Source organism: Anguilla rostrata, chromosome 10, assembly GCF_018555375.3.
Source record: "Anguilla rostrata isolate EN2019 chromosome 10, ASM1855537v3, whole genome shotgun sequence".
In the NCBI taxonomy this organism is placed as follows: domain Eukaryota; kingdom Metazoa; phylum Chordata; class Actinopteri; order Anguilliformes; family Anguillidae; genus Anguilla; species Anguilla rostrata.
In genome coordinates, this window is record NC_057942.1 from 17,612,417 (window position 1) to 17,640,144 (window position 27,728).

Genomic DNA, 27,728 nt, shown 5'->3' on the forward strand with positions numbered 1-27,728 from the left:
ATAGGGCTCTAATGAGGCTCATTGAGTGGTTGCACCGCATCTCATTATTTCTGACTAGCGGAGTCGGGGCCCCCCTAACACGGCGCGGGGACGGCGCCGCCGGTGCCGTAAGGGGTAAATGCTCTGAATAAATGGGTCTTTAAAGGCGAATCAGTGAAGCTGCGTTAGCGATTTGTCACAGGGCACATACGGGAAGCAGCCTGGCGGCACGCGCCCGGGTGAGGCGGGCCGGACTCTGCGGCCGGAAAAAAGTTGGCAGCTCAGGACCTCCGGTTTGGTCACCCGTGATGCGAGGAACTTTAAACGTGCACTGCGTTTCTGAAACATCAGCTGCGCAAAAGAACAGTGCTGCGTGTAAAATATGAGCCCGGCGTGCCGCTGGATGAACAACAGCGCTGAATAATAAATGAAAATAAATATTACCGTTCCTCCCATCTGCCCACGCAAAAACACACGTAAATATGAAATGGAGCTGCAGTGACAATGTCAACTTTTCCATCGTGATCGATACGTTACCGTGCTCTGTGCATTACCGTGCTTGATGCATTACCGTGCTCTGTGCATTATTGTGCTCTGTGTATTACCATGCTCTGTGCATTATTGTGCTCTGTGTATTACCGTGCTCTGTGCATTATTGTGCTCTGTGTGTTACTGTGCTCTGTGCATTATTGTGCTCTGTGTATTGCTGTGCTCTGTGCATTATTGTGCTCTGTGTATTGCTGCGCCCTGTGCATTACCGTGCTCTGTGCATTACCGTGCTCTGTGCATTACTGTGCTCTGTGCATTACCATGCTCTGTGCATTACTGTGCTCTGTGCATTACCATGCTATGTGCATTGTAGACATTACACAGGATAACTTCCACTAGGCACTGCAAACCTTTAAATGGTTTTTCTAATTATAAGTGAGATAAGAGGGACATCACATTTGAGCTGCCTTTAAAAGCAGTGGTTTATTCCTACTCAATTTTCTTAATCTGTTTTTAAGTGTTACATATAACATCTCATTAGGTCTTTCATGTGAACAGTAATGGGACTTAAATCCACATTTGACGGACGGCAGATCATTGCTTCAGAATGAATATCTAAAATTGCAACCACCCCACCCCACCTCCTAACACAGCCCTACACACATGTTACAATCATATTTTCAAAAGCAACATTACAAGACACTCTTATGTACTGCAGATGTTGGATTTTATCTGGCCGGTATATAAAATCACCCATGGTAATATAAAATTAAAAAATGAAATGGGGATTAAACACACACACACACACACACACACTCAAACACACGCACATACAAATGTGCACACACACACCCACACGCGCACATACTCACAAACACACTCACAGCTACCCACACACCTACACAAACACACACACATACACACACCCGCACACCCACACACATACACACACACCCACACCCACACACACACATACACCCACACATACACACACCCGCACACCCACACACATACACACACACACCCACACCCACACACACACATACACCCACACATACACACACCCGCACACCCACACACCCACACACACACACACACACACACACACACAGAAACAAGTGGTGGATTTGAAAACAGCTGCAGCCTGTAACGGCAGGAGGCAGGCAGCAGCGGTGCAGAGAGCGCGCGGGCGGCCGCCGCCCCTCCCCGCGAACGTAAACATTTTAAATGACAACGCTCAATAACGTCGGATTTGGCTAAGTCCTCCCGACGGGATTTCACGGGGAGAAGAGCCGAGGAGGAGGAAACGGGAGCGCCGTCGAGAAAACTGCAGATTCTCCACGGGGGGGGAGGAGGAAGGGAGGGGAAGAAGAACAAGAAGAAGGAGAAAATTCTCGAGAACAAGACAATCCGCACCGTCACTGATAATATGGGATTCTCACTGAAATATTACAGAAGGGGGGGGGGCTTTCAGAAGCGGCCTTTGGAAGCGCGGAGGCTGAATGGTGGCGTGTCAGACGGGCCGCTGGAGGGCCGGCGGAGCTTCCCCAGACTGCCCGGGGGCTTCCCTCTGGTCAGAGTTTTTCGGGCGGCGCCGACGCCGACGCCGGTTGTTGTCAGGGGTTTAAAGAGCGCGCTGACTGTGGAAGTGGTCCGTGCATTCCAGCCATCGCGATTTCACAGACGGGCTTCACAGGTCGGGGATGAAACGGACCCGCGCCGGACTGCACACGTCCTTCCCTGAATGGCCGAGGCGGCAGATTACAATCGCAGGTTTCAAAACCTGCGGAAAAAAAAGCCAAATAATGGAAGGTGACATAACAGTAGGAGGGGAAAATTAATTAATTTCAGGGATTTTAAAAGCAAGGTGCCATTCTTCAGGAAATTAATTAAAACATTTAAGCACACGACTCCAAAATAAGAAGTCATGGAGTGAATATTCAAAAGTGGCAACCGCCAGTTAAAAAACTCACATCTGAAATTGTACTATTCACTGAGATCAGAACACTGAGATTTTCTCTGACTGTGAGTGCATCACTGGACAAATGCATCAAGCATCAGCATCCACCAGTGCTGGGAATACAAGAAAAAAGTATTTTCCCCCCTCCAAACCGACACGGACACAGAAATGCACGTGAAGGGCCATTTGCGCAAACGCTTCTGGGGTGAGTCGCCATCAACAGAGAGAGCGAACGCTGCGTACCCCAGAGAGGCCGACAAGGCTCACCAGGGCAGGCCAAGAGCTTTCATCCCCCCTTCCCGAATAGAGGATACAGAGAACCCCCGCGGCTCTCCGTCAATACCGATGGGGGAGGGGGGGGGCGTGGGGCAGTGCCCTGACAAGTGACTGACAGCCAGAACAATAGGACGGCCCCAATTCCAATCTCTCTGCGGCTCATGGTCACCTGCGCGAGTGGCGGGCTGGCGGCAGGGTGGAGGGGGGTGCGCCCGGATCACGGAGGCGAACAGTAACAAAACCGTCGAAAATCCAAGTTGGCTCAGAGTCACCCCCCCCCCCCCCTTCTCCTTCCACCGCCCTCAAAAATCAATGGCGGGATCAGAGCGGGTAAAACAGAGCGTCTCTACCCCCGAATCCAGTCACGCACCTGAGGGCCTCCTGCGCGGCCCTCCCACGGACGAGGGCCGCTCACTCAGCCAGACGCGCCGACTTCCTGGAGCTCTCTGCCCGTTTTAAATATCCGGAGCGCCTGAAATAACGGAGGCCGAGGCTGCTCCTTTTCCTTTTCAGTGATGCGTACCAGTTTACGCGAGGATCACAGTCATTACTATTCCATTTATATGGGAGAGGCAATGTGTCTGTTGCTGCGTCGACGATGCTTTTTTAGGATTTCGTTTCCACCGATTTTTGTATCTTTGAAAAAAATAGTATCAACACTGCCGTTCAACTATCTTTATTGTATTGACTTTATTGCGGGTCACTCTGGATAAGTGCCAGTGCTAAAAGTAATTAAAGGACAATTCCATTTCACTCCATTTCATGTCAGTTGATAGTGCATACCTATGAGATGCTTTTTAGTTCCAATACAAAAATGACATTCTTTGTTTTTGAGAAATGCAATTTACCTTGTTAAAATGATGAAGATTATGAAATGTGAGGTAAGGCCATGCTATCAATCAATTTATTGGCCATGTTTAATTTGGCAAGTGTGATAATCATGAAACTAGTCAGTATAAAGACAATGTCTTCCTTTCCTGTTCATGGTCCGTCACTGCATCCTAGAGAGCTAAGCAGGGCAGATCTAAAAGAGCAAGCAAAGGAAGGGTAGGCACAAGAATAGCCACTTCTGCATTTTAACCAGATAGCACCTATCTGTGTATGACTATGGCTCCTGTGACCAGTGTTATTTCCAGTCATTTACAGCATTCAAACAAGTTCTCCTATTAAAATGGCCAAGGGTTGAAAATCCGAAAGAAAGCAATGTAAACAAAGTGGTACAACAAAGTTAGATTTATCTTTAAAAAGGCTTTATTTACGCGCACAGGTACACAGGCACATGTAGCACACATATGTGCAGACATAACTTTGGCAGACAATAGTATTTTTATGAATACTATTAAAAACTTGCAGTCTATTATTGGTTATAATCAGTTTTCAAGGAAATTAACTGAAGTTTATTTACCATCAGCCAACAATGATACATAGCTACAGTAAAGCCTTCCAGCTTTGTCTGTTCTCTGAAGCTTATGCAGATTGCGTTCCTGTCAAGTTTTTTGTGTGAAAACCTCCTAAAGCATTTGTGACATCTGGTTGAATTGTGGAAGTACCCAGAGTTGGACTTCTATTGAAAATTCTGATTCTAAGACAGTTCATAAAAATGCACATGCCAAATGACAACATGGACATTTTAGTTTGCAATGTATAAATGTATCTTCAGGCTGTAGTCTGCTCGGGGAATTTAGTGCACTTCATGTTGTGAAACACCAGAAATAATGGTTTTAAAATGGAAGCAATACAGTAGCATAGGACAAAGATGATCAGATATATCAATAGGCTGCCTCCATTTGAAACTAATGACGAGAGGAAGGGCTCTCCAATGCAGAGCAGCTCTTTTCAAATACAGAATATCATTTACAAAAGTACATGCCATTATAAAATATAAAATTCAAAGCGACATACATTGAATGCATGCATGTTTCAGTATATGTCGTACCCTGGGATCAAACCCACAATCTTTGCATTGTTAATCATTGTCCTACTGAGCCATAGGACTACTGAATGTCTTACTGAGTGTTACTCTAACATTTGGATAGATTGGAATAATATTTATTTTGGGATAACAGGTATGCTATGATATCTCAAATTAAATGCCCTGTGTCTATTTGAGTTCACCTGACAAATGTAAGCTGTAAATACTAATCTATATTTGTAAATATACACATGCAAGCTAGCAAGCAACACAGTGTATTCTGATATTATAAACAATATGGTAGCTAGAAAGGTATTGGCCAACAGTTGTTTAAAACGGACGTTTGATTGAGAACCCACTGTTTCCACCCTCTGTACTGCCCGTTCACTGTAAGCATCCGGACATTACTGTGTAGAGGGTTCAAATTTGACTGTATATTTTCCCTTCTGTAAGCGTCCTAACTGGAAATGCAATGACATATATGACATTGCACAGGAATATCCACAGCACTATGCCAGCGTTCAGCAAAAACAAAGCTCTTAATCTTAAGTCATTCAGTCAGTTAAAGTAACTTCCTGTATGATTGTCAAACCTGTCTACTACAGAAATATGTACAATAGAACACCAGATCCTGTTACTAGCATCGTAAAAATACATTTTTAAGAAAAGATTTATTTAAATTTAAAATGTATGCTTCGTTTAGACTGACAGCAAATTTGCCCACCTTTGACAAAGGTGGAAAAAATACATAAACTCTCATTAAAAAGAAAATGGCATTTGCAGCCTCGTTCGCGCGAACAGTAAACCCTGCAAACCACTGTCTGTAGGCTACTGCCTTAAATTCCTCCTCGGCTTTTGTGAAGAGATGTCGCTGGACGATCTCTGTATCATTTTATCTAAGAAAATAATGTAAACTTATCACAGTTAATGGTTGGAAATGTCCCGCTTTACTAGAGCTTCAATGCAAGTGAATAATGTTTTAATATCATCTGCTGGCTACACAGGCTATTCACCTGCTCAAATCTGGCACCTGGCGCTGACCATGGTTTTGAAAGCACTTGGAAGCTGCAGAAATAAACCGCAGGGATGGACACTGAATAAGCTACCCTATAGATAAGGAAACAGCAGAAGCACAGATTTTCAAGGGCCATAATGATTTTTGCGGACATTTTCAACAAAATACAAATGCCTTAGTGATATGCGTGTGTTTTGTGTGCGCGCGAGCCTATTGTATTTGGGTTGAGGGGTGAGTCCAACTTTACAAACCTATTTAAAGACCAGACAGTCGTCTGCGTGTGTTTGCTATTTCTTTTCATAAAAAGAGGACATACCCATTAAGTGCACTGTGAAGTGAGCTCAGAAAATGAGCACTCCCTCATTCTGGTCTGGTAAAATACGGGATGGTCATTTTTTTAAGTAGACTATTTTAAAGGCAACTTCGGCTCTTTAGAGAGCTTCCGATTACCCATAGACGCATTGGCGTTCTAGGATACCGGCATTTCTTAATCGCTTGACGCAATTTCATCAACAAAATAGCCTATGGATGCAATACAAGACCTTGAAAGGGTAGAACACACACAAGCGCACACACACGTACCTATAAAATCACTTCAAAAAAACGCTAAAAGCAAAGGAGCCCACCCATTAAATACTTAATCTTTAATATGCGGTCGGGCGCCTCGCGGATGGAGACAATGCACGCGGGCTGAACTGTATTTACAATTTCACTTAAGAAGACACTTCCTCTGCCGATATTGCTGCTTTTATGACTTCTGGCACCGTTTGCCTACACTCACTACTCAATTAGGGGGACACCTCCAGTTCATTATGGAATAATTACTCATTGGCTATTGATGCCAAATGCTGTTTTGGCACCAGCCGCTTTACGTCGATTAGAGCAACACAAGCCCAATATTGTCGCTCCAGCAATTCCCACTCGGACTCGTTCCCCTCAGCCCTGTCCCGAGTGTTCCTTTCTCTTCCTACCACTGACTTTTTAAATGCCCACTTAGAGCTCCCATTTCTCAACATTAATTTTCAGTGTCGGTCATTTGATGTGTAATTATCGGAAGGCTTTAAAGAGGCTGACGTCTTTTCTGCGTTCAACAGACAAACGTGCACACGTGGGACCCTCTCATGAAGGCGTACGGGATGCAATAAAAGGAAAAGTGAGCACACATACGCACATCAATGCGCAAACTGATCTCCTGGATCGTTTTCAAATTTCCAGTAGTCTACTGTACCAAAACATAGGCTATATAACCAAAATATCAAGTTCTCCATTAATGCAGGATATATGACCGTGGGAGGTATAAACCAAACCCTGACAGAAACGACAGTAAAATAACATCAGAAGTAAAGGATATTGAGCAAAACATGCTTGATTCCAGGTGCTTAGTTGGTAGCCAGGAATGTCAAAGATCAGACTTAAGTTACAGCCAGACCCTACGAACCCGCGTGGTTATCAGCCCAGCACAGCCATCCCAGGATATTTTTGTTCCAAACTGCATTTCTGAACTTCTTCCAACAGCTTCTGACATGTTTGTACACCTAAGCACATATGTCTGTGGATGGGAAAAACCAATCTTGCATAAAGATGACAACAGTTCATTTTTTATTTTGGAATTTAGGATTTTAATCTCATGAGGGTACACAGCAAAAAATGAAAACTTGAGGGGGGGAAAGAGAGATAAATCTATCAGACTTCAGACCGGTGCAGTTAACCTTACAATGTTACAAAAATAAAGATTCTTTACTTTTACCACAAGAGATTTGTGGTTAATTTATTACAGAGTGTGAAATGGCAAAGAAAGAGTAAAAATTCACTAGAGAGAATATATACTTTCTATATATAACATATAAAACATTATATATAAGATATATAACTTCTATATATTGTATATATAGATTGCATGGTGTGTCTAATGACAGGGCTCTGAAAGGTAGATCTAGGTTTAAGAGAACTGCAAATAAAAGCAAACATTTGAAATTGGAATGTGCTAAAAAAAAAAAAAAGAAAAGAAAAACTGCCCCAAACATAACACAAAACCCCCACTTCATTTCAACTGAAAGACAAATTACTCAACCTTTTTAATACATGGTTATCTGTACACATGAGGAAAAATAAAACACTAAAGTTAAACATTTTGAAATTATAATATCCCTTTTCATTAGGCAATGCAGTTAATAATACTATAATCATTTTGTAACTAATCAATCATACATATATTAGCTTACACATAATAGAAAGAAAAAAAACCCAATGAATTAAAAAGTTATTAGCATTTGCAAGAGTCCACAGTGTATACTGTCTGGGGTGTTGGGGAGCTCGTTGGTACCAAATAAGAAACAACGTATCTTTCAATACTTAAAATATAAAAGCTACAATTAATTACACAGGATTGAATAAAGGCTTAGCAGTCTTGAATTGTCAAAATACAGAGCGCACATAAAAATCTCTTCTCAAAATTTTGCCTGCAGCAAGATGCAACATCAGATTTCAAATTACACATTCACTATCATTGAGCATTTTTCAGTATGAAAACAGAAAACAGAACAGGGATAGTTTTCCTGTGAAAATGATGTACAAAACATCAGATATAATTATATATATTTTAAATAAACTATTTAGTCAAGTATCTGAACATACACACATAGTTTAACAAGATAGCAAAGACATTAACTCACAATATGCAACACCCCCCTACCCATATTAGATCACTGTAATAAAAAATAATTTTATTACATCTTCAATTGCCTAAAAAAAACATGATTTCATTCCAAGACCTACAGGTTAAACATTTGTCAAAATATTATAGAGTTCATCTTTGTTTCAAGAAAAGGAAATTGGATATTGCACCTTTTTAAACCAGAATACAATACAGTGACATTGAAATAGAATACTACACATAACAGGAATTAAATTAGTAATTGACTGCCATTTGCTGAAAACCACTCCCGGTATTTTGTAACAAAATAATACGTTTCCCCGTAACATGATATCACAGTTTCATCTCACAGAATTAAAAAATGTTTCATGTAAAAATGAAAATAAGGAAAAGAGCAGACATTACACATTAAAAATTTTTTTTTCATTGACAAACAGAAAACCATTTAAAAAAAATACTCAAGACTGCTAAGCCCATAATCACGACTTTATTGCGACAGAACTACAAAAAATAGATTATATTGCATTTGGTTGAAATGTTACAACTCCGGGGTATGTTTTGTAATTTTAATATTGATTTTTAAAAAAAAAAGGACAAAAAAAGAAAAGAAAAAAAAAGATTCTCTCAAGCCCCAAGAAATCCCAGAAATTGTCCATTCAAATATAAGGGTATCCACACTTTTGTTTTAGTAACAATTAAATGTTCCTGATTTAGAAATTCATTCTTTTTCTTTTGAATTGTACAAGTAATTCTACAGCTAGTGTTTCGCTCTAAGAAAAAAAATTAAGTCTTCAAGACATTGCAAATCTATAAACCTGTTATAAAAGGTTCGTTTCCACACTCTCTCTCCCCCGCATTCCAAAATCGTCAACTGAAGGAAATCCATTCTAATGTTCCTGTAAGAAAACACGGTGGGCCAGAGTTAGAAATTCTGTGCAAAACAGAACTTGTCCTTTACACTGTTAAAACTGTGGTAAGAGGGTCCCCACAAAAAGAATCTAAAGGGGAGTCGATCTATCATGTGTAGACAAACATTCATTTTCATATTGTGGAAAAAATTAGTTTTCAGTGCATACGATAGGCTGTGCAAAAAGCATACGTGACCACAGGCAGATTCAATTTGCCCTTCAATTCCAACTGTCAAAAGCAGAGGCGATGCACAGCTCCAGGCTCCAAACAACCTAGAACTTACCTGGCTCTTACCTAAAACAAGCACTGCGCCCTTCCCTCCCATTTTGACACCCCCCCCCCCCCCCCCCGCCCCACCACCTCCTCACTTATGAATCTAGGCAGAGACAGAGCGGTGGGGAAGGGGTGGAGGTGGAGGTGGTGCGGTGCGGTGCAGTACGGGCGCCGGTACCTGAAGGCCGGGGGCCTGGGTCTGCTGTGTGCCCTGTCCGTAGTACGCCCCCTGCTGGCGGTAATACTCGGCCCAGGCGGCGCTGTAGTCCGGAGGGGAGCTCTGCTGGGAGGTGGGTCCAGCGGCTTGGCCTTACGGGGTAAAAATAAAAAACAAAAAAAAAAACATTTAAATAGAGAAGCGAAAGTAAGGGGATATCAAACGGGGAAATGTCAATTTAATTTAAAATCTGACCACACGAGGGAAAATTGGTTTTCAACCACAGGTATGCATATCCCCAACAACCCCCCCACCACCTGCTGCAGGGGGTGCTCGGATTTAAATGGTCACTGAAGATAATAAACATGGAGGTCCTTCCTATCATGCGAGGACTCGCCAGAGTGGAAGCAGGAAAGGGAGCCCTTGCAGAACAAATAAACATTACATTTCCAAGCGAGGAAGGAAAAAAACAGAAACAACAGAAACCCTTACAACCGTGAACCGATTCCATGTAAAAAGGACGCTTGTTCCTGAACGTCGGCCCGAGAGCAGCAGAATCTATCGATTTTAATGTTTAAGCTGCAAACGCCATCGCGGCCGCAGCCCGCGATATATTTGTCATTACACAAATGTGACGCGAAATTGATGAGGTCACACTGTGACTTTGGTCACCCTATAATTACCTGCTCGCCGCTTTACTCTCGTCACGTCTGGTAACAAAGCTGGACAAAATGTTTTGCTCAGTCGTACATTACAGTGATCATTTTTTTATTTTATTTTTTAAAATCACCCATGAGAATTCCTGTAAGTACCACAAGACATCCAGTTCACGCCAGACAGCTAGCTGCAACAACTGATACTGGTTTACATTTGTTGCCCTGCATCAAGGACTAGATGCAAAAAATTTTTTTTTACTGCAATGATAATATGTAATAAATTACCAGGTAAAACGTTATGTAATAAAGTAGGCTACACTTTGGTGGTATATTCCCTTATCCAGGGCAGCAAACCGACTGGATATTTTTCACATTAGCCGTAAACTGGATATTTGAATGGAAATATCTTACAGAAGAGACAGCGGCAGTGGAATCGAAAGGGCACAAAACAACGAGGCCCGTCTTCGGGAGTGAAAGAGAGGGGCACTTTTTTTTGCGTCGGCCGTGACAGACCGCACGCAGTCGTCCAAGCTGATGTTCGGGGCCCGCTGGACGGCCGAGCGAACGTGAGGAAGACTCCGAGGCCCTCGGGGAACGCCACGCCCTGACCGCTGCACCGCACCGCGGCGCGTACGGCACGAATGACGGACAGAGGGGAGCCGCGTCTCGCAGCAAACCTACTCTGTGTCTCGCAGTACCCCACCAGGCCTTGCTCTAGCAGGGGCCAATGCTCCGGGCTTGGCTTCTGCTGGCCTGGTAACGCTCGCGCGTACGCATGCGCAAACACGTGCACGCACGCATGCGCAGGCACACACAAGCAGGCGCGCACACGCACACACAGGCATGCGAACAGAAGCACGCGCAGACAGGCGTGGGCACACACACACACACACACACACACGCACGAAGCAAATAAATAAACGGCGTCGAACCGAAAGTGAATTTCCCTCGAATAACGATCCAAAAACAAAGCATAAAAAACAGCAACGATTGCAGAACTTCAAAAACGATTTCTGCTCCTAAAAATGTTCAATTGCGTCGGTACTTGTGCCAGCCAGACCAAGTCAGCAGCCTCTCTTTCTGTGCATAATTATGAAGTGTAAAACAGACACCGGCTTGTGTGAGTGCAGTGGAGTGCTTCAGCTGCAAATCCTCCCAGAACTGGCGTGGGCGGCACAGCGGTGGCTTAATTGCCAATTCCGATGCGAACAGAAAAGGGGGGGGGGGGTAAAAATAAACACAAAAAGGAGAATTATCTCGCACCTGAAGCATCCAGGAAATCTGAAACGCCTAACCGGGTGAGATTTTCCCGAAACCAAACCCCCACACGGCCCCGACCGAGAGCCGCCGCCTGATCGTTTAGCCTTTTTGGGGGACGGGCAAGTTGCAGAGCGTCGTACCGACCGGAACGGCGCTGTTCTGAACGTCGGGTCGCCGTGCGCCGTTGCCGTCGAGCCCCGAGAAGGCGACGCCACGTCACTGGCCGCTTACGATCACACCCCCCCGGCGCAGCCAGCAAACGGGAAAGGAAGCATCTCTGGGACCGTTACGAAGGGCAGAGGACCTTCTCCAGTACAGGCTGCATCGTAAATGTAAATGCTTTTCACGGCCGAACGCACGCCGGGTTCTCATTTACTTAAACGGAGCCCTCCGATTGGACGAGGGCACGGCCGGGTCACTGATCCAGCAGCCAATAAAAAAAAAAAAACCCCTGAGCTGAAAAAAGCTTATCTCTAGCGCTCCAGGGGGATTTCCCTCCGGGCGGGAGTGGCCAGGCGGGCCTCACACAAACACAAGCGCTCCAGCAGCGAACGTAGCACAGGTGGTGTTAAGGCCATCGTGACTGTGGCTTTGAGGGGGGCGGCGAGAGGCTAAAGCAGGCTAGGTGGTGCCTTTCGGGGGAAGGGAGGGGGGGGTTAACTTTTGGCTTTTGAACACTCTTGACTTCAGTAGACCCCATGCGAGGACACCCTCTCCGCCATTCAGCCAGCTGCCCTAAGCCTGCTCTCTGTGCCTGAAGGCACTGCCCTTTGACCTCCACTTTATCTCCCAAGATACACACTGCGTGTGTGTGTGTGTGTGTGTGTGTGTGTGTGTGTTGGGGGGTGGTCTAAAGTCTGCCAGTGAGTTAGAAAAACTGGCTATCTGGTTGAAGGTACAGAGGGTCGGGGTTACTTACAATAATGACAGAAACAAAGAAACCTACAAGCTAAGCTCTTATTTGACAGGTGGGTCACTACTCCCCCCACCCCACCCCCAATACTGAAACCAACCCCAGGCACACAGAGAAGACTGAGGTGGGGGAGGGGGGGGGGGGGGAGAGGTCTCCTTCACACACACCAAAACTTTACTGCCACCACCCCAAACTGATTTGAGTAGGGATGAAAAAATAATTTGTGTGGTTCCCATGTTCTGTGGGTATGTGTTGGGTGAGTGGCTGCAGGGTGCAGGCAGGGACTTGCCTAGTTTCTTATAATACTGCTCCCATGCTTTGGAATAGTCCATCTGCCCTGTCTGGGATCCATTGTGACCTGGAACCAAATACAGAACTGCATGAGGTTGTTGCGCTTTTAAAATAAGACATGGGGAAATTACAAAATAAAAGTACTTGTGTCTGTTCTCGGGCCCCGGGTTAAATTTCTTTATTTTTAAAGGGGAGAGACACACTGCCTATGCTAGTTTGTGTGCGTGACATTCTGAGTGGCTGATGAGGTTCTCCCTGACATGGTTTTGGTTTTCTTTACTAAGAAAGGCTGCACTTTACTTAGAGCTGAACAAAGAAGGGGAGGGGAGGGGAGAGAGGGAGGAGAGATAGATGGAGAGAAGGAGACAGAGGGAGAGAAGAAGAGACTGAAGCAGAGGAGGGGTGAATACAGCAAGAGAGAGGGACAAAGAGGGGAGGGAGGAAAGGAGAGTGAGAAAGGAGAAATGAAGGGAGACAGGCGGAGGACAGAATGGGAGAGTGTTACTTGGAGTGCGTCCGGATGTCTGAGAATCGGGGTCACACGTACTGGGGTCCTGCTGGCCTTGCGGCTGCCAGGTCTGATACGCTGTCCCCCACCCTCCGGTCATGAACGTCTGGGGTCCACTGCACACAGAGCAAACGGGGTGTGAGACAGCAGAAACACAGCTAACAGTGGTGGTATAATACAGAACTAGCACAGTACATCACCATCACCTCAGAAACCATTGTCCCGCAAATATGGCCAAAGTTTTTAACGTGAACAACAAGGGATCTGTCACCCCTGTCATTGCATCACTTCTTTTCTGCCTATGACATTTAATGCTCCTATGTATTTATTCATTTTTACTTTACAGAAACTTCAATGTCCTATTGCTCACCTCACTGCCAATATGGAATCACCATTATTAAAAATGATAGGGGGAATGAAACTGGAACAGCCACTGTGAGACAGCTGTGACAACTCTACAGGCTCTTTCATCTTCCTAATAGCGAAACATTACTGTGGAAGCAGCTCAGTGAATGAGTCACTGAACGGGTCAGACAGGGACACCAAGCAAGTCAGTCAGAGTGAATAAGTGCGTGAGTCGGCCAGAGACAGAGACCTCTCACTCTCATTCTGAGTCTTTTCTCAGACGCAACTCATTCTAGAGCTGCCTCCCACGGTCGGTCAAAATGAACACAGAAAGGTTAGCGCGAGCGACTTACTTCTGGTGAGGAGTGGCAGACCCTTGAGAGAAAGTGCCCAGCCCAAAACTGCCACTGCCCCCCATGCCCGATCCCTGGGAGGCCAAGAGGGGAGATACAGGGGGGAAAAAAAATTAGCATGTATTTTCAGATGCATGATGCGCATCAAAATGTCAAATTTCTGTTTAAAGGCAGACTGGCAATTAAACTGAAATTTCTTCTATTGCAGGTCGACCTGTTTATATTTCTTGCATCTGATGGTTAAGAGAAAAACTTGGATAATTAACTTCACAATACCGATTAAAGAGGGGCATTTCGATAAAACAGTGTTTTATCTGTCTAGTTTCAAATAAAAAAAAAGAACATGTATTTAAAAATAAATTCATGGTGCTATTATTTACTCTTATTTAGGATCCTGCATTTTAATATGAAAACTGATTCTGCATTTCAAATGGAAATTCTCACGTGTCCCGTTTACCATTTGAACATGGACTAGTTTTAAAATTCTGTCGGGACAAAGCTGCGGAAGAGAGAAATGATTTAGGTTTCATCGAGAGGTTCATAGCTCCAGCCTCAGAGAGCCAGAGCATAATGGGTTCAAATCCCACCCGTGCCCTCGAAACACATAATGGATCCAACGTTTGGCAAAATAGCCTGCAGGGCAGGGGTTCTTTTAGCATCAAAACCAGACACTTGATTTAGAGAGCAGACAAATAGCTCAGCATCTTAGCATGGACAGATCCCTTTTAGAGACCAGCTGACTTACATGGACATCGTTTCTAAGGACAGCTACATTAGCATGGAAAATCCTGCTTTCTAGAGGACGCAGATCTCATGGAATCCTGCTTAGAGATCAGCTCAGCATCTTAGCATGGAAAAATCCTGTTTTTTAGAGGATCAGCTCAGCATCTTAGCATGGAAAATCGTTTAGAGACACTCCATCTAGCATGGAAAATCCGTTTTAGAGGATCAGCTCAGCATCTTAGCATGGAAACCTGTTTAGAGATCAGCAGCATCTAGCAGGAAAACCGATCTAGAGGATCAGCTCAGCATCTTACTACTGAAAAACAAAGTGCAACTACTGAAGATAGTTGTGCCAAAAATAGACATTAGCCTGTCAGGCACTGCCTACCTACCATTTCCAAGCAGAACCTGATGGTACAGTATACACAGACACTGTGTAGTAGCAACGTTTTGTCATTAGCAGATGGATTTGAGAACCGTTTCATATTTTTTGCGGCATTTCCTGTAACACATCCTTCTTGTCCCTCTCTGACGCCGAGAAGCTAGTTCATTACGTTTCACTCCTAGGCTTCAGAATGCCATTCCTGAACCCACGATACATCAAAACTAAAAACATGCGCATTTAAAGGGGCCTAAAATCTAGGCTAAAGGTTTCTATGGTGCTACGCTTGCTACGTTTTTTATCCACCACCAAGCTTTTTTTTTCTTTTTTAAACTAGCGTCACACTGTCATTTTGCAACACATGCTATACTGGTGACAGAGCACACAGTGTATTTCGGCATTTATCTTCATCATGATCAGTTGCGGTTATTTTAGTGATGCCCAAATTACCCCAATCTTCTCGTCGATCAGCTGACGGGCCAGGTCCATCTGCTGGGGGGTCCCGCGGATGGTGAAGATGCGGACGTTGGGGTCCGTGTTGGGCGGGGGGTTCCTCTGCAGTTCCACGTGCGCCCCAGACTGCTGGTTGATGTTCTTGATGGTCTCTCCACCTGGGGGGGGGGGGGGCACAGGGGAACCAAACCATGTTTATACAGAAACCAGAAGTTATTAAAAAAAAATCACAAGGTTTGCTTTCCTGGACCCAAGCCACACGAAGCAGTCACACATTACTAGTGACTCTGAACTGACCCCAAATAAATAAATAATTCAATAAATAAGCAATTGACAGAACACGATAGTTCCACCCACTGGTGCATGTAAAGCCCACAGTATTAAGTTGGCTGGCAAAGTATATGAAAATGATTAAAAGCAACGCCTTCAAATTCAAAGGAGGAAAAAAAAAACACCCAGCAAATTGCTTGCAAAAGTTAAAACCAGATTTAGGCTATTTTGTAATGAACAAGAAATTTCTGCAGTCAAGCTTCAATTAACAAATTAAATTCTCTCAGAATTCTAACAGTATTTATACTCAGACACAAATAAATGTCTTTTGAAACAAAGAGCTCTAAAAAAAAAAATACAATCGAACAAAGGCCATAATAGTTATAATCTTGTTTTGATTTCTTTTACGAAGCGCTCTTTTTACGTCTGCCCGCCCCTCGGACGGCGAAAGCGTGCGCGAGGCGGCGTGGCTGTCCCGTCGCAGCCCCGCAAAGGTGGGGACCCCCAACGGTCCCTTCCCCACATTCTCTCCTTTTAAAATCCGTGAAAATCACAGACAAAAACAGACACTCTTCCCAGCCCACAGGAGAAAGGGCCCCAGACAGGCACCAGTGGCCCGGACATCACTCCCGGCCGCCCGGCCCGTGTGTGTTGTGTGAGGCGCAATTATACATCAGGGGAAAACAGAAACACTAAAGCTGGAGAAGAGAGAAAAAATTAAAGCGTATCCTTTTTTTTAGGGTACTGGGGAATGGGGGTGTATCAGTGCAGTCTGAGCCCTCTATCTTTCAGTCATGTATTCATCACTCTGTTCTCCTTTTCTAAGGGGGTGAGACAACCGCCCCCCCCCGCCCCATTTCTCCCTTCCCTGTTCAAAAGGCTGAACGGCTTTCTGTTGTGGAATCGGGGGCAGGGGCGGAGGAGGGGTGGTGGCAGGGGGTGGGGGGTGGGGGGGGGGGGGCAGGGATGTCCGAACATCAATTACATGTTTGTTCACTTCTGGGTGACACGCAGGTGACCCTGGGTGACCTGCTCCTGAAAACGCCGGTGAAAACCCTGCCTCCCCCCGCTGCCCCTGCCCCGCTGCCAATAGACTACCCCGGGGCCATTAACCCATTGTAAACCAAATTAAACTTCTGCATTAATGAAGCCATTATGAGGTCTCCGGTCAGAGAAAGAGAGAAATAAAAGACAGTGACTATTCAATCCATGGAGTCGGCCCTGGTTGTGACAGATAATAAGGACCTCTCAATGAAGCTTGTTTAGTGTGCCGGAGAGGCAGGCAGGGAGGGAGGGAGGGAGGGGGAGAGAGAGAGAGAGAGGGAGAGAGATGGAGAGAGTAAGCTGGGCAGGAGTAGTCCCCCTCAGGTTTTAGTCTCAAAGTCTGCAAAGGAATTTGTGTGACAAACTGATTTCCCTCACCCTACTCCACCAGGTCATTCAACTGTTTCAATGCAGAGAAATGTTTTAAATTAAAATAAATATTTTTTTCTGATACTGGACCGTTTTGTCTACGAGCACAGAGCCCAGACGACGCAACAGATGATGCTATATATATACTTCTCAAACTTAACACCAAACTACACACAACAAGCACAACTGCGACCTTCTACGACCTGTTACAGCCAGGTTATTTCCACAGGGAAATGATTTTGAGACTTTGAGGGTATTGTTAGATTTTAGCAAAATGATGAAAAAAAAACACCCCCCGGTATGACTGGGAGGGGGGAAAGAAAGATTCCATCAAATCTATCAACAGTAACACTCCCTTTCAGAATAACACCCCGTGGCTGTTTTTTCCCCCAAATACAACGGGACAGAAGTCATAGTGCAAAGGCTAAATCAATCTGTCTGTCCGCCTGGCATCACACGGGTAACCTCCACAGCAGGGAAGGTGGCATGCCGGGGGGGGCGGGGGAGGATCACTCATAAATAGAAAGGCTGCTTATTTATTTCTTTTCCTTTTTTGTTTTATTCCCCTGGAATATTTGGAGTGGCTCCTGCAGCCGAGGTGTTGCAGGGCAGAGGCAGGGGTCGGGGTGGTCTCCGGTTCGCCCCGTCCCCGGCGACGGGGTCTGCGTCGGGGCGGAGGGGGGCCGGGCCCTGACAGAAGGGGGCGAGCGGCGGCGCCGGCTGTGCGCGGCATCGTAAAGGCATTAATCACGCGGGCCGAAAGGCAGCGCTGACAGCGCCCAGACCCGCTGACTCGCCCGTCCGCATTGGCCCGCTTCTCATGCTAATGACGCCAGCCGTTTGTCCCCTTTCGCCGCCTCTGCACAGAAGGCACTTGACATTTCTATTGCTCTGACCCACCGCGCCCCCCCCCCCACCCCCCACCGCACCCCCCAAACACAAACACCCCACCCGTAACTCGCACGGTCACCCGCCACCACCGGCCAATCTCTAAACGGTCAATGACTTTTAAATAGCGGGCAATAGAGTGAGCATGAATAGCCAATAAGCTAATTTGACTCTGTCATTCCCTCATTCGACTCCATCGCCTTGAAAGCCGCTCTCATTAAAAGCCCGAGGCAATCTTCCACATGATTGAGGGCTGTTATTATCAACCCCGAACAATTAATGTCACATTACTTTACATGGATTATCTCCCTCATTAAGTCCTTTACGGAGGGACAGAATGGCATTTTTCTTTTTAAAAGCAAGAGATATACATGAGCAGAGAGGGGGGGGGGGGGAGACTGCTGTGGCCACCCAGGTGTTCCAAGCCATTATAAAACTTAAAATGACTTCCTTTACTAGAAATAGAAATGGGAAAAATAGATGCATAGTGCGCGGAATTAACATAACAATGCCGCCCCCGGAGCCCGCAAGGTTGACTCCGGGTACGTTTGGAGAGAGCCGTTACCAACGCCACAGCCAAAGAGCCGTGAAAGGCAGCGAAGGCGGGTGTTATTATTATTATTGCGCTGCTTTTTAAAGCGGTTCCTTCGGCGGGGACGGTGAAAAGGGGGGGGGGGGGCGCACCTTTTCCGATCACCAGGCCACACTTGTCGGCGGGTATCGTGTACGTGACCTCCTGCAGGCCCCCCGGGGCCCCCATGTTCCACTCGCCGCGGCCTCGGCCCCGGCCGCGAGGACCGCCCGCTCCCCCGAAACCGTCACGCTCCTGTGAAGAAACACGCAGGCGCGCGCACGCGCCACAGTCAGTACACTTACACCCGTTAGCCCAAGACAGACACCTGCAAACATTTCACCGTCTCAACTTCCTGGTTTTTTAATTTGCATTTGAGAAACACTTCAGAATGTGGTCGGCATTTAAAAAAAAAAATATATAGTTAAGAACAGGAATAAAAATGACAGGAGTTCATAATAGCGGCATCAAGGTGAGGTGCGAGACGCCATTTTGAGCTGTCGCCTCCCCTTTGCAGAGGGGGACAGAACCTTCCTGCTGCTAAGCGCCCCCAAGGGTGTGAGTGCTGAGCCACCGGAGGTGCGGGAGGGGTGGAGCTTGGGGTGGGGCTAGGACTACAAGCTCCACCACAGGTTTGACTGTGCCCATATTTGTTTGAAGAGATCCCCCCAAGCCACCCAGCCAGAGGGCTGAGTTCAGGCTTGAGTTGCATGGGTTTAGAAAGGGGGGGGGGGGAGGGGCTCACCTGTCAGGGGTTTTTAAATAGCCAAATCCCTGCTGTGTAAGCAACATCGATCACACGAAATGCAAAAATTAATTTAAAAAACGATACTCAAATTTCCCTCATTAAACATTCTGAGGGGGTAAACTCAGAACAAGGAACCTTCCAGATTCCAAAACTATAAATAAATTGAATTTGCCATTTATACTGGTTTTAATCATAGCTTCCATTTTCAAATGCTGTATGTTTGATATGCATCAGGCCTATTGAATTTTCAAAAAATATATAATAATAATTTGGCAGATTAATCTGGCCCAGGCTGACTTAAGATATTAATTTTGATAGGTAGGCATTCCCTGCTCAAAAATGGCGTAAACCACACACAAAAGTGATTAATAAGAAATCTCATAATCGGTTCTAGTGAGCTTCGCAACACTAATCTAAAGTCATTCCTGAAGGTGGAAATAGTGAAATGCATAAACATTCTTATTCTTAACTCTTCCTTACAATAACACCAATGTCATTTCTTATATCATGACCACACAGCATACAAATGTTTGTAAAGAATGGTTACAGACCATTATTATACTGATCCTGATGAGCTTGAGGTCTTACGGGCTCAATCGTCTCAATATTGAATATGAACCACTGCAATAATTTACTTCCTATAAAATTTGGACTTCTCATAAAAACAGTTGAAATTGAGCATTATTTCACAGATCAATTTTCTGATGCTCAACAGATAAACTATTACCTGTTAATGCAAATATCATTGTCAAATATGGAAAACCATCTGACGCAGCTAAGGAACAGAAATATTATGAAAAATATCAGCAAGAAAAACATCTCAGCTAACTCTTGACAAATGAAAAAGAACTGCAAACACATTATAAAACACCCATGATAAATAAGCAAACCTAAATAACCTTGCTGGGTTCCATTATAATGACAACATTTCCCTGTCCATTTCATGCAAAATTCACTTAAGATGATGCTTACAATTAATTATTATTTATGGAGTCTGTATTTGTGAAGAATTAAGGGTGGCGGAACTGAATTAAGGGTGGAGGGGCTATGTAAAAAAATAAAATAAATAAATAAAATAAAACAATTCACTTGGCTAATTAACAGACTGAAAATTATCCTTAAATAGACATGGAGGTCCACCTGGGCGTCAAGAGGGAATTCCTCCAAGCAAAGCTGGCAAACAGCTTTGGATGCAGCCCAAGACATTCCCATAATGAACTTTGAACGTTGCTGCTCAGATTGGGGGGGTTGGGGATGTACCTGGGCTGTGTGGACCAGCTCGTTGATGAGGTGGACAGCGTGCTGACACCTGTCGGGCTGACCCATCACCTGAGCGATTCGGTCAGGGCTGATGCCATCGTCTGGAGAAGGAAGCAGGTATGGTTGGGGGGGGTGGGGGGGTAGACAGTCACATGACAAACACACCGTAAAAATCACAGAACCATGAACACGTTCCTGGAGAACAAGTATATGGAGTACACCAGGGCAAAACACCAAAAACATTAATTTCATGAGACTATATTTTGTTCTGATGCACCTATGAATCAGTGTTAATCCAATTGCTATAACTCAAGTGTGCAAATACACATGGGGCCTGTCCCTCAGAGGTTACAGGCTTGATACACAGATTGGGCTCCTGCCACATACTTCAGCTGACTTGCCTAAATGTGAATGTAAGAATGCACAGGTAAGACTGGGCGATATGGCCAAAATATTGTATCATGACATTTTTCATATTATTGACGATATGACAGTGTTTGACGTAAATGAAAAAAATAAAAATTGATAATAGTCAATATGGTTTGTCGCCCAGCACTACTTCCACACATTCCTTAATTTAAACCAGATGCAGATTTTACATCTGATAGGTTTCATAGCGTCACAGCTACGACAACATCATGCTTTTCCACAAACTTCCCTGCACATGCTTTTTGCAACGTCAAATTAAAAAGTATGAGTTTCATTCAAAATGGACAATTCACCTTGAGGTAAATAGCAAATTATTTATCATACTGTTGCAAGGTGCAATTTTAATTTTAATAAAATACCGTTGACGATGGTACTGCAAAATTGCAAACTGTTGCATGAATTCATACCGCTACATTTAAAAATAAGGCATAGCGCCTAGCCCAAAGGTACCCCACAGGCATGAGAAAACCATGCGATAAGCTTCGTGTTGTTAAAGGAGAGCTTTGAACCTGGTTTGAACTGGATCCTGACGCCTGCATCGTGCTGGATCTTCTTTATCATCTCGCCGCTTCGACCGATGACGATCCCCACCGCGAATCTCGGGACGGCAACCTGTCGGGATTCCCGCCCACGGGCAGGTCAAAGGCCACGTTCCTGACGCTTCTTTACACAAGCCCCTCCCCACCACAAATCCACAGCTACACACCGTAGGAACAGGACTTCTAAATAAAATGCTAAATCATACATTAAAAAAAAAAAGAAAAAAAAAAAAAGGTATACAGCTTACATCCAAGCTGCTTCCGCCCAGCCTGGACGCGAAGTCGCTCCTGCCCAATCGGAAATCGCCCTGGTCCTTCTCGCGAATGATCTCCACGACCAGCTCCCGCGCTTGCTGAGGGACGGGCAAACGCGATGAGTCAGGGCGGGCCCCGTGGCTACACGCCGTCAGGGGCAGCTTTCCCCGAACAGCCCCGTCTTCGCGGGTTAGCGATGAACAGTTTATGACTATCGCATGACAGTAATCACAAGCGTCTGTACCACGGGTGTCGCACAAAAACCTCAGCCAATTCTCAGAAGCCACAACAAACAAGAATTTCCTTACATCAACAACAGAACCGTTTGTTATTAGTAGTTTATTGTTAGTGGTTCAAAAGTAAGTCACATAATTCACAGAGTTCACAAAGCTGAGCATTGCATATATAGAGCCGGATGAGAACTTTCAATGTGTGCAGCGAAAAGAAGCGAGAAAAGCAAGGGGGACGGCAACCGCAGGCCAGGCCGTGGCTGCACTGGGCATGTCTCGTCAGAGGCCAGGGCAGCACTGAGGCTGGCCTGCAGGTAGACTACTCTCACACGCCAATGACTCAAGCACCTCCGACCGTACAACCGGGAGGTTGCCGGGAGACCCTCCGCCGGAGCCCAGCGGTTGCCTGGGAGACGACCGCGGCTCACGGCAGAGGGGCCGTTCCCCAGAGGTGGATCTAAGGGAGCGTGTTTCATAACATTTTGTGTTTTATGAGTCCTTGGAGATGCATTATAAGCTCCGAACGTTGTTGCCTGGGGATCGTAACCAGGGTCCCGACCCCAGGCCACGATAGCGAGGTCCCTTCCTTCCACTCACCTGCACCTTGTAGGGATCCCCTGTGATTCTCAGGGGCTTGTCCGCCCCCGTCGGCATGGGACCGTCCTGAATCATGATCATCTTCACCCCCGTTCTTTCCTGCAATGCAGAGGATGCCTGATTACACTTACCACTCCAATGCAAAAATGGGGGGGGGGGGGGATAGGGGGTGGGGATCACGGTTAACCGAATATTGACTGTCATCGGACTCCCATGCATTTAATCCCCTCGATATTATTGTAAAAATCAACATGCTGTTGGACGTGATCTCTTTAATGTCTGCCCACTGAACTAAGCTGGTGCGGTGCTCTTACTGTTGTTCAGTTGCACACTAAGCACCCAGTTAACATCCAACGCAACAGAAAGATGGTGGGCTCTTAAAAATGAGTCAAAGGTAAAGGGGAAAAATGAGTGAATCAAAATTTAAAATGTGATCATTTCCAGGTGAATAATAACGTGATTTCCTCTGTGAAGGAAAAACAAAACGGGGCATAAGAATATGAAAAAGGAGGAGGGACGTTCGGGTAGATTGAAGGCCACGCCCACCTGAAGCTGTTTGATGGTGTCCCCGCCCTTCCCGATGACCAGCCCCACTTTGCACGCTGGGATCAGGATCTCCTGCACGGCGCTGTTCCCGTCCAGGTCGCTGTGGAAACCGGGGCCGTTGCGGCACCGATCCACAATCTGTCCCAGCAGCCTTTTGGCGTGCCTGGATCGAGGGGAGAACGACAGCGAGCGTCACCTTAAAGCCGCAATTTAATGCAGCGACTCCAAAAAAGCAACCGAGCAATGCACTGCGAACGTGTGCAAATGAGTGTGAGAGTGCATATCTGTGTGTTGAAGGGAGGAAGGTCTACCAGAAGTAGCTTTGCCGAAATAACCTGAACACAACCGCAGGCAACGCTGCAACATCTGAATTTTAACCAAATGATCCAACAGCCATTCAATGGCACGCTGTGTGCCATAGTGCTTCAGTATAACATTGCTATTATACATCACTATTAGGCTCAAGTGCATTCTAGAATGTTGGAATGCTGCTCTTACTGTAAGTGTAGCTGTACATTAAGCTAAATTGGTTCCTGTTGCATTCTATATTCAAACGGGCTTGTTTACTAGAGTTACCCGCTATTCAGCTCTTACATTCCTGCCGCTCCTGTAATATGTATTGGCCATATATGGTGCTATGGATAAGAGCATCAGCCAAACAGGTAAATAAGGACACGAGGGAAATGAGGATTTGTGTGGGCCTAACACTGAGGTATTAAATGGGGGGGAGGGGGTGGTAGACTCACTCGATGGTCTCTGGGGGGCCAGTCAAGGTACAGGGTCTGTCCATCATCCCCCCGCTGTCTGTACCGAAACAAAGAAGCGTTAATAATGTACCTGGGCATTGGATGGGGAAAGGGGGGGGGGGGGCTGCTGGTTTGAATCCCAGCCTGCATGCCAAGTGCCAAGGCTGTTTTATGGAATTGCCAGTATATGGGAACGGAACCAGTTAAAATGTCAGATGTGACATGGAAACTTCCCCGGACAAGCAAACTTTAAGGAAAGTGCCGGACCGTGTATACCTTTCACAACCTCTAACCACCTGACAACAAAGGGGAAGCACACTTTCGACCACCAGCAAGGTTTAGCACCGAGGTCTGATCAATGCATGGCAGCGAGTTCACACCAGAAAGTTCACTGCACATCAGCTGAGGTGGTGAGGAAGGCATTTAAGGCAATTTAGCAGAGGGACAATTTGGTAGCTATATTCAAGGAGTCGGCTATGAATCTGGCCTGAAAACCTGCAGGCCTTGACCAAAGACACATTAATTGGATCTTTAATGAATCACAGTTAACCAGAACCTCGGTTTAAGGTTCTCATCAAAAACAGTAAAGTGAAGTAGGCTCCTTAAATCAATCATGGCCTTTGCACCATAGCGTTACCTACCTAAGTTTGAGTCTTGAACCAAAACAATTAATTCAGATATACATGCTTTTAAGTACATATGGATAAGGATATTTTTAAAGTATATAAGGATGGTGAATAAACTGGTTAAGAAACTAACCCGGGTGCCATTCTTTACTTGTGTGGAGAGGACCTAACCTGAATGATGAAAGTCCTTGATGTATAATAAAAGATGGATCAAAACTAACCTGTGTGAACTGTGTCTTGGAAAGCACGTGAAGAATGTTAGTCACGTGTTTTTTTTCCTTTAAAAGAAAGAAAAAAGACTCGACTGTGAAACTCACCTGCAGCGATTTGGATTTTGCAGCCCGATTCAAGCTGAATTCTCGTAATCTGCTCTCCTCCTCTGCCGATGACTGAAGTGGGGAGGGGGGGCGAGGGCGGAGGGCGGCGCGACAGCAAGCGAGAGGGACGAAACAAAGGAAGAGGCAAAGTGAGACATTCCTAATGACCCGTCGCATGCAAGCCACACTGGTCCCACCCTTCGCCGCGGCCAGAACTTAGGCCAGAAGAATAGGTTTTTTGGAATGTTTTTTCAAAATCTTAAGTCTAGAATGTTGCCTTGAATTGCCAGTGGTGATTGTTTCAGCATTTGAATGTTCAGTTAAGAACATTCTGATCCCATACTTGTTGATCTTAAAACAGGTTCTCAACCTGGTGGGCGGTAAAAAAAAACAGGAGACTGAACCAAAGAAAAACGTTCGGCAAGGCCGGCGGGAGAGCGGTAACCACTAAAGCACAGGGAAGGGGCACATGAAGTCTCTCTCTCTCTCTCCAGGTGCGGGGGGGAAAAATTATGATATTTATTTGGCTAGCCTTCCCTGCCCCAGGTTCTGGAGAGGACTGCACAGAGAGAGATGGCTTTAAGCTCGCGGCCCGGTGACCTCTGGGACTGGGGGGGGCGTGTGTTAAGGCGAGAGGTGCCCACGCGCGCTATCCCGCGCGAGGCCCCCGGTACCGCCGTCCCCCGCAGGGTCCGAGAGCGGCGTGGAGCACCGCCGCTGACCCACGCTAGCCTTCCGGCTGAAGCACCCGTCCCGCCCAAAAAACGGTACCGACCAACCGCCAGTTCCAACGTTCATCCAGCATACTTACTGAATCCCACCATTTTATCAGGCACTTTGAAGTCTTCGGTCATACCAGCCCTGCAAGAAAAAAACAATGCATACTGAATCGTAGTTCCATCTATCGATTCGTTTTTTATGACAAAAACTTGAGAGGCACAAACCTAAATTTAAAATCTTTCTCTTTTTTTCCCCAAAAAAGTGTAGCAGTTTTACATGCAAGAAATGCACAAGCTTTCTATGTGGAGAAGTGCAGCTACACAAACAACAAAGTTATGCAAATCTCTCTCACTCATTATCACGTGCAAGCATTACCACAGACAGAGCGCGCACTGCAGCGGAGACGGACGAGGCTGGCAGTACACGCTGCACTGTGGTTGGAGAGTGAGTGCGATAAGAGAGTGGAGCGTGTGTGTGTGTGTGTGTGTGTGTGTGTGGGGGGGGGTGGTGTAACTCCGCAGATTGCAGAATCAATACGTAGTTACAGCCTATCAATACAGAGGGCAAATTGAGTAGGCTGTGCTTACCTTTGATGTACCATTGCTCCGAGCTGGTTACCTACTGTGAGGGGATGGGGGGTGGGGGGTGGGGGGGGGGGGGTGGGGGGTGGGATGAGAGAGGGAGAGAGAAACCATATTGAGGAGAGATGATCTAACTTTTCATCTTCAAAAAAAAATGAACACATTTTAAAAAACTTAATAGGAGAAGCAAATTTAGTTGTGGCACAAACAGCCAGATTGAAAGTGTAATGACCCAAGGGGCTAAGTGGGGGTTGGGGGGGGGATAGAGTGAGATGGTTCTGTCGATACTCCTCTATAACGGGCACACAGTTGGGGGGAGCGAGCCACACTCGGGGGGTACCGACCGACCCCGCCTCCCTCCTCGGCCCCAGACCAAGGGGCTGTTCTGCGGATGGCGTATTACAGTCCCCCCCCCCCGAACCCTTATCCCCACCCCCACGCCGTAGACGGACGCAGGGGGGCCGCGCCTGGAGGTGGAGGCAGGGACGCGGAGGCCGCCGGCACTCAGAAAACGGTTAGAGCTTCATGATTGCAAAGCAGAAATAACATACGCTGATGAAAACAAGTCGAAGGCAAAGTGGAGGGCGAGACAGACAGACAGAGAGAGAGAGAGAGAGAGAGAGAGGTAAAGACAGAGAGAGAGAGAGAGAGGTAAAGACAGAGAGAGAGAGAGAGAGAGAGAGAGAGGTAAAGACAGAGCGAGAGAGAGACGAGGTATGTGCAAGCAGAAAGGAAGAGGAACAAAGCCAGGTCATGTGATTGTGCTGCTGAATAAAGTCCGCTGATAAGCAGGGGCTCCAGAATGCCTCAAATAAAAATTTAAAAAATTAACTCAGAGGAAAGGCAGTTATAAAAATAACCCCCCCCCCCCCCCCAAAAAAAAAAAACAACTAACAGAAACTTCTGCCTGGCACCTGATAGGACAGTTATCAGATGCCCCATGTCCACCTCCAGATCAAACAGCGACCATTCAGACTGACAGCTGTACCAGTGTTCTTCAGTATTCCAGATGTTTTTACAAGAGAATCTAATCTGCACGATACCCCCCGATGAAATGATAAGCCCCAAAGCCTTAAAATGACATTTTCTTCCTTTAAAAAAAAAAAAAAAAAAGAATAAAAAAAGCATTTCGCTATCAGGTCTCAGAACCGTTGTGTTCTCACAACAGACAAAACGACGAGAGCATTACTGGAACCAAAAGGCCGTCTTTTAAAGCACACCATCACGTCAACACTGACGCTCGGTCCGGGCTCGAAGGGCCCCTGCCACCACAGCTCACTTTCTCCGAGCGAGGAACCTCCTGGGAAACTCTACATTCCAAGTCGGTGTTCTCGCCCTCCCTTGCTTTCAATTACCATTATTGACTGGCATTAGAACGTTCAGCTAAGAACATGCTAATCACATATTTGTGATCTTATACCATAAAGGATTAAGTTACTCCTCCTCTCGTACAGTCTGTGACAAGATCAATACGATCAAAGACTA

The 27,728-nt window shown here is 45.9% G+C and overlaps 1 protein-coding gene and 1 non-coding gene across 6 annotated transcripts in view; both read right to left on the minus strand.

The window, feature by feature from the left end:
- Positions 1-7,226: 7,226 nt before the first annotated feature.
- Positions 7,227-27,728, minus strand: part of LOC135265180 (far upstream element-binding protein 3-like) — a 35,294-nt gene continuing 14,792 nt past the window's right edge. For 2 of the 5 annotated variants that reach the window (XM_064354549.1, XM_064354551.1), the window contains 16 exons: positions 26,250-26,280; positions 25,754-25,803; positions 24,943-25,014; positions 24,000-24,057; positions 23,254-23,416; positions 22,708-22,806; positions 21,874-21,978; positions 21,596-21,698; positions 20,658-20,758; positions 18,763-18,904; positions 15,505-15,665; positions 13,950-14,023; positions 13,291-13,367; positions 12,742-12,810; positions 9,645-9,775; positions 7,227-9,180 (listed from right to left, as the gene is read on the minus strand). In XM_064354549.1, coding sequence (XP_064210619.1) covers positions 9,172-9,180; positions 9,645-9,775; positions 12,742-12,810; positions 13,291-13,367; positions 13,950-14,023; positions 15,505-15,665; positions 18,763-18,904; positions 20,658-20,758; positions 21,596-21,698; positions 21,874-21,978; positions 22,708-22,806; positions 23,254-23,416; positions 24,000-24,057; positions 24,943-25,014; positions 25,754-25,803; positions 26,250-26,280 — 1,445 coding nt within the window. In that variant the 3' untranslated portion in view covers positions 7,227-9,171. Of the gene's footprint in view, positions 9,181-9,644; positions 9,776-12,741; positions 12,811-13,290; positions 13,368-13,949; positions 14,024-15,504; positions 15,666-18,762; positions 18,905-20,657; positions 20,759-21,595; positions 21,699-21,873; positions 21,979-22,707; positions 22,807-23,253; positions 23,417-23,999; positions 24,058-24,942; positions 25,015-25,753; positions 25,804-26,249; positions 26,284-27,728 lie in introns of all 5 variants that reach the window. The other 3 variants (XM_064354548.1, XM_064354550.1, XM_064354552.1) reach the window with 2 other exon arrangements.
- LOC135233821 (small nucleolar RNA SNORA53) lies at positions 22,348-22,582 on the minus strand. Its single transcript, XR_010323955.1, has one exon. It is a non-coding gene; the product is annotated as a small nucleolar RNA SNORA53 (small nucleolar RNA).